Below are 12,106 nucleotides of genomic sequence, written 5' to 3'. Positions count from 1 at the left end.
AGTTGTCTGATTTTTCTTCTCTGTTCTGTCAAAGTGAACTTAACATCACTGTAAAAAATTTCTAACCCTCCCAAATCAAACATTTTAAGTGACCGATAACATCTAAATTTTTCAATTTGCCCAAGTGAAATTCTGTACATTTCAATTGGCTCAAGTGAAAATCTGTAAATTGAATTTTATAATTTACAGAATTTCACTTGGGCCAATTGAAAAATTTAGATGTTATCGGTCACTTGAAATTTTTGATTTGGGAGTGTTAGAAATTTTTTACAGTGATGTACAATATAGCTTATTCATCAAGTTTACTACAGGATTGACATCTTCGTATATTGATTCTGTTTGTTCCTGCAGGGTCCGATCGGCCAACGTGGAGACATGGGTTTGCCTGGTCCAATGGGCCCTCCAGGACCACAGGGCCCTAGTGGGCACTCCATCCCGGGCGTGGCTGTAAGTCCATCTCAATTTCCATCATGTGTCCATTGTATCCTCACACAGTCAGATGTCAGTAGCTGGCCGTAAATCCTCCGGCACACCAAACAGGGATTGTTCAGGCTATTTATTATAGTTGTGGCGGAGGCATAATTATGGCAGCGAGCTCTGGATTCAGCATTCCTGTGTGTCTGGGGGCTTTACACTCATCAGAGCGCTTGAAACCGCCTGATCCTGCAGCTAGCACACAAATCTCACTGGATTTACTCCCCTCTCAGTTTCAGCTGCTGTGTTTTAGTGCTGTTTGCAAGCATTACTATTACTATTGCTCATACTTTGGAAAAGGATTTGAAACAAACCAATAACCCTAAGCATTAAATGTCGGTGTGAAACTCGCTCTATGTGAATGATTCCTCAAATCATGTGGCTGGAGGAGAGGAGTGCGGTTTAGGGCTGCACGATATATATCTCACGGTATATATATTTATAATAGGGGTTTAACGGTACACAAAAGTCACGGTTCGGTACGTACCTCGGTTTTGGGGTCACGGTTCGATACGAGTATGAGTTACATGCCTCCCCAGTTACATGAAATTGTAGATTTGTAACTCTAATTGATAAATTGACCATTGCTGTGCGTTAAAATGCAACGGCTGTTTTCAAACTTACAAGCACATTTCATCACTGGACTGTAGTAGTGAGACCTCCACGAGTCACAACACAAATCGGCACAATGCCAAATGATTTTGTCTCATTATAACAGCGGAAACAACTTAAAATACTCCATTATTTATGGTCGTACAGATAAGAGTAAGATATTATTTGAAACTGTAAAGGGTCTGTTTTTATTTGTGTATACTCACATTAAAAACAAAACATTGTGCTCCTGTAAAATAAAGAAAACAAACAAGTTTGTGGAGCACGCCACAAAAATGAATCGAAACTCAGCGTATAGGCTACTAGCAAGGTCTTGCGCACCATCTGAACTCTTGTTTTGGGTTGGTGCATAGATTGTCTCTTCTTCTGCTGTTTTTCCTGTTGTGGAGGTTAGCAAACAGCATTGCATTACCGCACGCGCCCCCTTCTGGATTGAAGCGTTGATCGTCTGTGACTGACTGTATTTGTCGTCTGACTCAATGCACCAAACCGTGAAGTAATAAACCATGATATATATGTATGTGATCAGGAATTTCGCTTGCGGGACTCGCGAGGCAAAAAAATATCACCACATGGATTTCACTTCACTGTGTTTTCCAAAATAATGTTGCTTGGTTTGGAAGTGGCCTCGGAGTAAAAGGTGCTTCATGCATCATTATTGGATCTACTTTGCCCACAAAGTTTTATTAATGTGACTGTGACTTTACAGCAAAACAATACAAATCCCACAGACTTGAGGGCCGTAAAATGTTTTTATTGTTCTTCAGCTAGGAAAAAAAAATCATTCTGAAAGTATTTCCTACAATATTGTTCTTCTGTGTTGCCATAGTTATAGCTGTAGTGTGGACTTTCCTGGTCTTGTATAATTAGAACAATTATTATTGTTCTAACATTATCGTCTTAACATTGAAAAAGAGACTAAATCTATACCTCGAGACCTGGACTTAACAACCACCCAGAACAACAATCTGGCAACAACCCATGCATGTTGGAGGTGAATTTTGCACAGACAAACTCCTCTAGAAATCGAGTTTTCCATCTTGTTTTTGAGACAATCTCTTAAATCACTCTTTGTCTCTCAGCCTTGTTCTCTGATCTGATATATACGTTTAAGTTTTGTTTGGATCTCATTGAAGCTTTTTACCAAAGCTTTGGCACTCTTTTGACATGTCGTTTTCCTTGTATTTTCCCCATGCAGGGTCGTCCAGGTCCAAAGGGGGATCCAGGCGATGCTGGTTTACCTGGACAGAAAGTAAGTGTTGCTCTGCCGGAGTCTTAGGGTGGAAATGGGAGGATTATTCGCTCTCTACAGCCTGCGCTATCTCTCTGGACGGGCTCCATGTGGCAAACGTTAGATCTTAACTAACAGCGCTCAACAATAGTGGTAGATCACGCCACAAGATAAAATGTGGGTTCGGGCTGTAATTTAGCCAAATCTGTATACATATACATATACATATAAATACATTTAGACATTTAGTCAGACAGTCAGACAGACAGACAGACAGATAGATAGATAGATAGATAGATAGATAGATAGATAGATAGATAGATAGATAGATAGATAGATCACATTTAAAGCCAAATGATAACTTTATGACTGAATAAATCGCTATTCAAATGATACTTGATAGCTGCAAAATGAAGGGTGGATTTTTTATTAATGACTTAAATTTCAGCCTGTTCCTCATAGGACTTCTGAAGACTTATTTGACTACTTTTAAAATGATATGTGTAATTTTTCAAGCTTGAAAGCATCAGTCCCCATTGTGAAAAAGAGCACTATGGACATTCATCTTAGGAAAGTCTAGAAGTTTTGCAATAGCACAAGGGTGATTATGAGACAAATCAGATCTTTCACAACACAAAAACTCAGGAACAAGCACAACTGGTTCCTGAGACCGCGAGGGAAATGAGGGATTGGTAGAGTAATGCTGATCCTGTTTAAAAGCAGACGATGTTTATTTGTGTTAATTAACAAATTGGAGGGCCCTAAAAAAAAAAAAAAGGCTGAAGGTTTTCACACTGTTGTGATTATACTGCATGGTCATTTTGTAAATTCTTCCGGACGGACTGTGATATCCGATCCCTGTTAACGAAGAGTGGGCCGAGCCGTGCAGGTGACCATGTTAGAGGAGTTGCTATAACAACATGCATTTAATGACTTGCAGAGAATGCAGCCGGGGTTTATAACGGCCAGTAAAACGGATCTGGAATATATTAAGTACCCTGTAAATCTAATGCCAAGACATCAAAGGAGAAGCAGGATTGACAAAGAGAAAGAAAGACAGAAAGAAAGCTAGCATGAACAAAATGGAAGGATATCATCTTGTGTGTTGGAGGAAACTGTTTGTGTAAAGTAGTTTCATTTGTTTGGTCGGAGGTAAGCGACCTGTGCTAATGTGAAACTGGTGTGAGACTCTGGCACTGAGTCTGTTAGTTTTAGCTTTTGTTTTTCTTCCATTCTTTCTCTCAGGGTCCACCGGGACCGGCTGGTGCCATCGGGCCTATTGGGCCGGCTGGAATACGGGTGAGTGAAGACTGTTCAGTGTACAACATATATATTTCATTTACATTTTATACATTTGTAAAGTACATTAAACATGTATGGCTGTGCTGCCTTTAATTTATGCTGTTCATTTAATTGTTATACTGTGAAGCACTTTGGTCAACTATGTGCTATTTATGTAATGTTCAGTTGAGAATTATTATCTATTCTTTTTTCATTTTGGGGTGAAATACAACAGAGATGTTTCATGTGATACATGTGGATTTGAACGTGCATTCCTGTCATCAGTCTAATGCAGATCTGTGCGTGTATGTTATCAATGCAGGGACCCCCAGGGAAGGAGGGGCAGACGGGATCCACGGGCCCCCAAGGACCTATGGTATGTTCTTGATTCTTTTGAGGGGAGGGAGTGTTGTTAAATTTGTTTTCTTTTGCTGAGATGCGAGACCGTATGGCAGACATCTGTTTTGCTGAAGACCAGAGTTGTTATTCTTTTGTTCAGGGACCCCCAGGAGCCCCTGGAATGCCAGGACCTACTGGAAAGCCTGGAAAGAATGGAGATACAGGTGTTCCGGTATGAAACCTTCTGGTTTTCATAGACATACAACAGCACGACACTGTCACTGCCAGTGATTTGCTAAATTAGTCAAAATGCATATGGCAGAAGGAAAGAAAAACTACACCTCTTAAATACATCTATTGTTTGAGGGCGAAAAGAGATTTCTTCCAAAGTCTCTGCTGATTTTTCTTCTGAGAAAAAGACCCCAGTAACCTCACGTGTTTCTTCTAGACTCTTTTTTAGAAGAATCTCTCAAACTGTGCTCAGATTTACAATCTAAAATCAGAGATCTCAATGTGAACACAAACATTTCTCATCAAATGATCTAAGCTGCTTCACATTCATTTTATAGCTCTATACTCCTACTGTATGACAACATTTAGGTCTATTTTTAGTCTATTATTGCTTCTCTTAAGGAATTTTTGGAGAAACATCTGAGACAGAGTTGATAATTAAATGAAACATAACTCAGAACTGCAATGTGTCTCCGGATCTATAAAAGAGCAAACCCTGGCCAACACTTTTCTTTTAATAGTTTAATTGTTTAATACAAAACGCGAGTAGCACCTTTCTATGAGTTTAGACACCTTTCTAACACATTGAGAATGTTATTCAAAAAGTACAAGTTAAAAAAGGAAATAGTCTAACACGATCCACATTGTTTGCAGTTAAATAAATATTTACACACTGACATGCACAGTGCGGTTTTGGCATAAATGAGGAGTGATTGAGTGATTTTAGCTCATCTTTGGATGTGTCACAGTCTATTTAAAGAGAAATATGATTTTCATTCATACAGGGACCTTCTGGGGTTAAAGGAGACAAAGGAGAGAGAGTGAGTGATGATTTTAATATCTGCTTTTATCATTTCATAAGAGTTTGAGTGGAGGAGACTTTAACATCTCGTATTCGTCCTCCTAGGGAGACTTTGCGTCTCAGAGCATGATGCGCTCTATTGCCAGACAAGTCTGCGAACAGCTCGTGAACGGTAATGCATTTCCAAGTGTCTCATGCTCACCAAGGATGCATTTATTTGATCAAAAATACAGTAATATAGTGTTGTCTATTTGAATATATTTTAAAATGTCATTTATTTCTGTGACGTAAAGATGAATTATCAGCATCATTACTCCAGTCTTCAGAAATTTTACTGACCCTTCATTTTTTTAACAGTAGTGCACTCAAGGCTAAAAGATGTTGTAAGCCATAAATAATAACACGAGTTGCATTATAATCCACTGTTTCACATTTTACAGGACAAATGGGTCGATTCAATGAAATGCTGAACCAGATCCCCAACAACTATCACAGCAACAGTCCAGGCCCCTCTGGACCCCCTGGACCTCCCGGACCTGAGGGATCACGTGGAGAGCCCGGTCGGATGGGCAGGAACGGCCTTCCCGGTAGTCCAGGGTTGCCTGGTCGGCAGGGAGAACGAGGTACCTAAAACAACAGCCAAAATCGAAACAAAAAACACGAAACCGTGCCAAATAGAGCCATGTGATTTTAATCAGCCTCAAGAACTGTGGTTAGTTTGGACTTCTGCCATTCACTGTACAGTATATGTAGAAATGCTAAGACAAATAATTGAAGCCTAGTGAGCTTCCGTGTGGTTTACTGTCTAAATTAAAAGGAAACCTTATACACTCTTAAAAATAAAGGTTCTTTACTGGCGTTGATGGTTCCATGAAAAATCCAAGGAACTTTTTCATTACATCTTAATGGTGGAAGAAGGTTCTTTGGATTATTAAAATGTTCACACTAAAGGGAGGTTAGTTTTCATAGTTCGTATAACTATTGGCGGAAGTACCCACTTTTTGGCATGTTTGCAGAGCAGGAACTGGGAACGATTTTAGTTATAGGAACACATTTTGGGGGACTAAATTAGCTTCACCTTCAGAGTAGGGTCTAACCCAGCACAACAGGAACTACAAGTGACACCTTAGTATGTTGATTAGCCGAACACATGCTGCACAAAACACTGGCACCCGCCATTTTTGAAAAGTTGTGTAAACACACAGTTTACATATACTTATTCCACAAGTATGGAAAACAGCGATAATACAGTAACAGACAGAAAGCTGATGTTAACGCCATTTACCTGTCGCCTCTGTCTGCGGCGTTGTTCTTTTCTCAGCCTTGATAATGTGTAGCACAAGTTTTTATAGGAGATTTAGTCTCTTAGCCCTCCTTTTTGCTCTAGTACAAATTCCATCTCCATTATCACGAAACCCTAGTCTGGCTATCACCAGACCAAGCTCATCTTTTAAGATTGAACACTGGTCTGGGGAGTCTGCTCTGTATTTTCTACTGCACAAGAGGTGTGATCAGCGGGCATAGCTCAAATGAGTCTGTACACAATTGGATAGTCCTTTAACCAATCAGACCAACGATCCGGGTGACGTACTTTCCAGGCAGGAAATGTGTGTTGATCAGCGGTTTGCAGAAGCAGCACTGGAATCGAGCGATTTTTGCAGGTTATGCAAAAAAACCATGAAAGTTAGTGGTATTTACACCCACACTTGAGCGATTTGTTTGCTAAAAAGAAGCCATTGAGCATCGTCGAGAAGTTAAAAGGAATTGGACAGAGCTGTAACGGCTCTGGAATTGGATTGGATTAAACCCGCCAATAGCGCGCCAGGTGGATAAGCCAGTTTGTGATTGGTTCCCGCAAATTTGTAAAGGAAGTTGCAGAGATAAATGTACAGGTTTCCAGCCTGAGCTGCAGGGCGAAATCAAATCGCCGTCAGATCAGGCTGGGTTTACCCAGTCTAACGAAACCCACAACACTCCAGTTGTTGATGTTGTTGAATGGCTCACATGAATGACGTTGCTGTCGGCCGGTTTATATCACTTCAGAGTTACTTTTGGCGGTGTGAATGCAACCAGGACAAAGGCCCTAGGGGGGAAATGTAGTTCCCGGGGGACCGTCCTGGTGGCTACCTTGTGCGAAAGCACCTTTAAAAAAGGGTTATTTTAAGAACTGTTCCCTGAAAAGTTCTTTGGGGATCCAAAAATGTTTTTTCTATGGCATAGCTGCATAGTCTTTCTTTTTAAGAGTGCAGGTTCCTGATTTGAAACTGATTTTCTGCACCCACCACTTAGGTGTTATGTCAAGCCTGTGTGTTTACAGCATGTTTAGCAGTGTGTTGCGATGCAGATATGCATGTATGTCTGTGTTTGGGTTTATATTTCTGTGTTTGTGTGCATTAACATTAGGACCACCTGGAGAGAAAGGAGACAGAGGAAATCCAGGCATCGGAGAGAGAGGACAGAGAGGAGCCACTGGACCACCTGGTATGTTTCATGAGCACATTTATACGCTAAAACTCATTTACCTAGCGTAGTTCACGGTCATGAAAAACCTTGAAATATCTCTGATTTACTGGCCTGTTTTCTTCCTTTTTCTTAGAGATTCTGCTATATTTTATCTCATGTCCGCCACTTTTATTTTGACATTTTTTGACACAGTGCAGTTGAATGTGTTATGTGTTATATGATGAAACACTTAAAAAAATGAGCAGGCATAACTCTTCCAGACTTTTTAATCACAGAACTGTATTTCACATTTAAAGGTCATTCACTTGACACCTTTATATATAATGCATTATAAAACTATTTTAATGCACTAATTATGCATTGTTATAATGCATTCTATAATTTAATAAATAATTGTAACCACAGTTATAGTGCATTATTTATTCATTGTTGTGCCTTTAGAAAGTATAATGCATTAAATCACATTTTAACTTTGGTTACAATTATTTATGAAAAATGCAATGCATTTCTATGTACATTATGAATACCTTTATAATGCATCATACTGTACATAAAGGTTCAAGTAAAGTGTTACATGTTGTTTCTGAGGCAATTTTTTTCCTGATTTCTTTAGGCTCACCAGGTGAGTCCAGAACCGGCCCTCCGGGTTCAAGCGGTTCTCCAGGCATCCGTGGTCCGCCCGGTCGCAACGGTGTCGCCGGTGTACGTGGTCCGCCCGGCCCGCCTGGCTACTGTGACTCCTCTCAGTGTGTCGGTATGCCATATAACGGACAGGGTTACAGAGGTACGTCCCTCATGATCTAGCTCTGCCTGTTGCATGACAGTAGAAATAACATTAATGGCATGTGTAGTGTAACGCAGTGCATGAACTGAGCAGTAGATGATGCTCAGCAGAATAATGCAGATTATCATGGGTGAAACTTGCCAAACCTGTCCTATTTCACCCCAAAATTAAAAGAAGAAAAAAAACAAGAAAATTTTGAATACATTTTGGATAAAGAAAACGAAGCTTTTTTTTTTACCTTCAGGATTTTTTTGCATCGTGACTTTATTTTGACTTAAACGCTACCAAGCATTAAGTTTGAGCTCGGTAGATTAAGTCTTTTCTGCATTCTCTTCGTCTATTAGAATATATATTAAAATATAATTTATTCCTGTGATCAAAGCTGAATTTTCAGCATCATTACTCCAGTCTTCAGTGTCACATGATCCTTCACAAATCATTCTAATATGATGATTTGATGCTCAAGAAATAGATTGTAAAAGTCTTTACTGTCACTTTTAATGCATTCTTGCTGAATAAAAGTATTAATTTAACTGACCCCAAACTTTTGAACGGTAGTGTAATGCAAAAAAATCATTCTCGTTTCGGTAAAGCAAAAAAATAAAATAATAATAATAATAATTCCAAGTCTTCAAAAGACTTATGCTACCTTTATGTGAGAAACAGACCAACATTTTAGTTTTTATGCACTGAGAATTTCTCAAGAAAGTTGTTACAAACCGATCAAATCTGTGAGTTGAACTTCTCACAAAGCTCTCATTTGACTTTAGAATAAAGTGCCCAGGTCATTTTATATTTGTGGGCCTTTTTGAAGCTTGAAAGCTTCAGTCAGCATTTATAGTGTGGGTTTCTTAACATAGTCTTTCAACACAAAATAATAACGTGAGAATAAATAATGACCGAATTTTCCTTTAATTGTCCTAAAAAAACTGGCTTCATTTTCTTTATGTAAAATATCGTATCTTTTTCTCCTGTCTTTGGATTTTGGGATGAAATGTGCTCCGGATCTTCACCCTCACTTAGTATCACAGTATCAGAGGCTGATTTTCAGTTTGTGATTTGTCTGGCGAAGAATTCTAACACCCTCTTTGACCTGTTCCAGGTTCATAAACTTTCTAAACCACCTGTGCTGCTTACACTTTGAAATCCTGAGAAAATCACATTTTATTGGGCTTTGTGCGGATAACCACCACGGAGATGATTAAGCGAACACTATTGAATGAAAGCAAACAAACAAACAATAAAAGCAACAAACAGAGATTACGATCTGCGGATGGGTACTAACAACAACTCACAGCCACGGGCGTCAGTGACGGCAGCCAAAACAACCGAAAACAAGCTGCAGTCGGCTGGAGACGCATGACCAAAACACGCAAAAACACACCAGCAACCACAACAAATACTAACCAGGTGGATCTGTAGCCAAAACAACTGTCATTTAGCATGTTAACTCCAAGAGTTTTTCGTTTATCTGTAAATAAACTAATCGTGCCTAGTAAATGAATCCCAGTCCACTAAAACGCAATAGTTTTTAACCCTTGTAGTGAGCTTGACTCAACTGCTTGCTGAATGCCCACGCCAGTGCCTCTTTTTTTTACTGGTTGCCTTAAGTGATCTCACAGACTTTTGCTCCGGGCCAGTTTGAAGCACGTCTCTTTTTGTTAATCGGACCCTGGATGTTTCTTTTTTTTCCTTTTTAGTATGTACACAGTTATCTTGCCAGTTTAATTTCCTCATGGTTAGTTTCAAGATCATGTCTCTTTCAATTGGCTGTAAGTTAGTGTTTAGATGAATATCTGAACAGGCGTGTGGTTGAATTCTTGATATCAGTTCTCATGTTGATATTTTTGCTTGGCAGGCCAACTTGCCCATATCAGCAACCATTAGTATTGATACTCATAATTTACAGTGTCTATGTATGAGTGTGTGTGTGTGTGTGTGTGTATATACTGACACACACAGACAAGCAGTGGTGTCCAAAAGTCTGAGGGTGTGTTTACATGACAACGATGTACTAAAAACAGAAACGTTTTTTCTTTTGGTTTTTGACGTACAGGTGACAACATTGTCAAATCGTTCACAAGGATCAGAGAAAGCGACTAAAAAGTTGGTATTATGCATGGCAGGCCAGTAGTTGGCAATGTTACCTTGTAAAGGAACACGTAATATGCATGCACATGACGTCACTGTTTTCGCGTTTTTGTAGTTTACACGAAGTGTTCAAAAACGTGCACTTTGAAACATATTTTCAGGCCCCCAAAACGCAGCTGTCATGCAAATGAACGGCCAAAACCGTTTTTAGTTGAAAACAGTGTCGTGTAAACAGCTCCTGAGACCTCATTGAAAACGTTTTTTTTTCATTGGACCCCACTGTGTGTCATGTACATATATAAAGCACTGACCTATTTAAAACTCCCCCAACAAGCAGTGTCTAACCCTTTGCACATTGAGGAAGGTAACAATGGTATTTTGCTTGAGTGACTCAATTGGCCACTGCCGTATCTCCAAGCAGAACAGTTTCCACCTGATGCCGAGCGCATAGACCCAATCCTAGAAGAAGACTTTGAGATTTCACCAAACCAACGGCGCAAGAGGTCATTGCCTGAGACGGGATCTGAAAGGAAAGCGTGGTAAAAGGAGCGGAAGTTCACTGGCTCATGTTATTTGTTTGTTGACGTTCCCGACGGCCTGTACAGACAATTTAACCCTTCGAACCGTGTGTGAATTCAGCAGATCAGACGCATGAATCTCCTAATGTAACCTCATAGCTTCTTTCTCTTCCACTTGTACTCCCATCGCTTGTAAAATCGCATTGAATGTGTCACACATCGCAGCGTGCAGTTGAAAGGTGATAATTTATTAACATTGAAGGGTTTCCAAAGATCATCGCCTCTTCCAGCCATCTGCATATTCACCAATCATCATTTATGTCTCATATGAATACACATTAGTTATCCATTTCTGTCTGCGTTCACTTGAGAGATTGTCTTTTTGTTAACATCTGCAGTAAAACATGCCCTTCATCACAATATTATAAATCAGATATTGATCATATTGGATGAATGTTTGATTGAACCTCACAGCTGATTTTACCAAAGGTGGAATTGCATGTCTGTGCTGTATATTATGTTTTTTTTTTCGTTTTTTTTTCAATTTTCATTTGTAGTTGTTTGTTTTCCTTTTTTTAATCCAGAATATAGTTGTTGTAATTGTTGTTTTATCAATATCAAATGCAGTTTTGGCATTTGCGTGCAAGACTATAGATATAGTATTGCTGCTTCATGTTTGCAACTGCACATTGTGAATTCCACAGCCTTATTTTCTTATTTATTTCTGAAACAGAGGAGGCATTTTTCAATAAAACTACTGAAAATATGGCATGTGCCCTTTTTTTTATTGCTGGTGTCATTTGATAAAGGTTTTTCAGGAGAAAAAGGGCCGATGAAATCAAAACGCTGGCTTCTAGTCCGTGCATGAAATCTAAATTCTTGTATAAGTTGGAAACATTTCTGTGAAGGTGATGGCAAGAAATCATCCACAAATTAATCTAAAGTGTCTTTATTGCTTTCAAGCATTTTATATAAGTGACATAAACTAATTTGTTCCTGTTTAAACAGGAAATGCTTCAAACCGTGAAGGAAAAGTGTTTGTCAAGTGCTTGCAAGTCAGCAACAGGATAGTGTTTTGATAGTCAGACATTTCTCATAATTGTGTGATTTTACTATTTTAGCCCAATCAACTCATGAGATTAATTTGGAGGCCAATCAGGAAGGCAAAGTTCCTCAGAAATTAGCGGTTTGTGATTTATGAGTAAATCAAGTTATGGTTAACTTGAGACTGTCACAGAATATACATTAAATGACCAGTCGTGGTGCAAACGGGAACTCTG

At 39.2% G+C, this 12,106-nt stretch overlaps 1 protein-coding gene across 5 annotated transcripts in view; it reads left to right on the top strand.

Moving 5' to 3' along the window:
• col12a1b (collagen, type XII, alpha 1b) overlaps window positions 1–11,595 on the top strand; it is a 74,194-nt gene extending 62,599 nt beyond the window's left edge. For 4 of the 5 annotated variants that reach the window (XM_079888835.1, XM_079888834.1, XM_079888833.1 and 1 more), the window contains 11 exons: window positions 352–447; window positions 2,285–2,338; window positions 3,563–3,616; window positions 3,921–3,974; window positions 4,098–4,169; window positions 4,954–4,989; window positions 5,076–5,142; window positions 5,411–5,593; window positions 7,374–7,451; window positions 8,047–8,217; window positions 10,730–11,595. In XM_079888835.1, the coding sequence (XP_079744961.1) occupies window positions 352–447; window positions 2,285–2,338; window positions 3,563–3,616; window positions 3,921–3,974; window positions 4,098–4,169; window positions 4,954–4,989; window positions 5,076–5,142; window positions 5,411–5,593; window positions 7,374–7,451; window positions 8,047–8,217; window positions 10,730–10,851 (987 nt within the window). In that variant the 3' untranslated portion in view covers window positions 10,852–11,595. Of the gene's footprint in view, window positions 1–351; window positions 448–2,284; window positions 2,339–3,562; window positions 3,617–3,920; window positions 3,975–4,097; window positions 4,170–4,953; window positions 4,990–5,075; window positions 5,143–5,410; window positions 5,594–7,373; window positions 7,452–8,046; window positions 8,218–9,319 lie in introns of all 5 variants that reach the window. The other variant, XM_079888836.1, reaches the window with a different exon arrangement.
• The last annotated feature ends 511 nt before the right edge of the window (window positions 11,596–12,106 follow it).

Source organism: Squalius cephalus, assembly GCF_949319135.1.
Source record: "Squalius cephalus genome assembly, chromosome: 12".
Taxonomy (NCBI): Eukaryota; Metazoa; Chordata; class Actinopteri; order Cypriniformes; family Leuciscidae; genus Squalius; species Squalius cephalus.
This window is presented reverse-complemented; position numbering and strand designations above follow the sequence as displayed.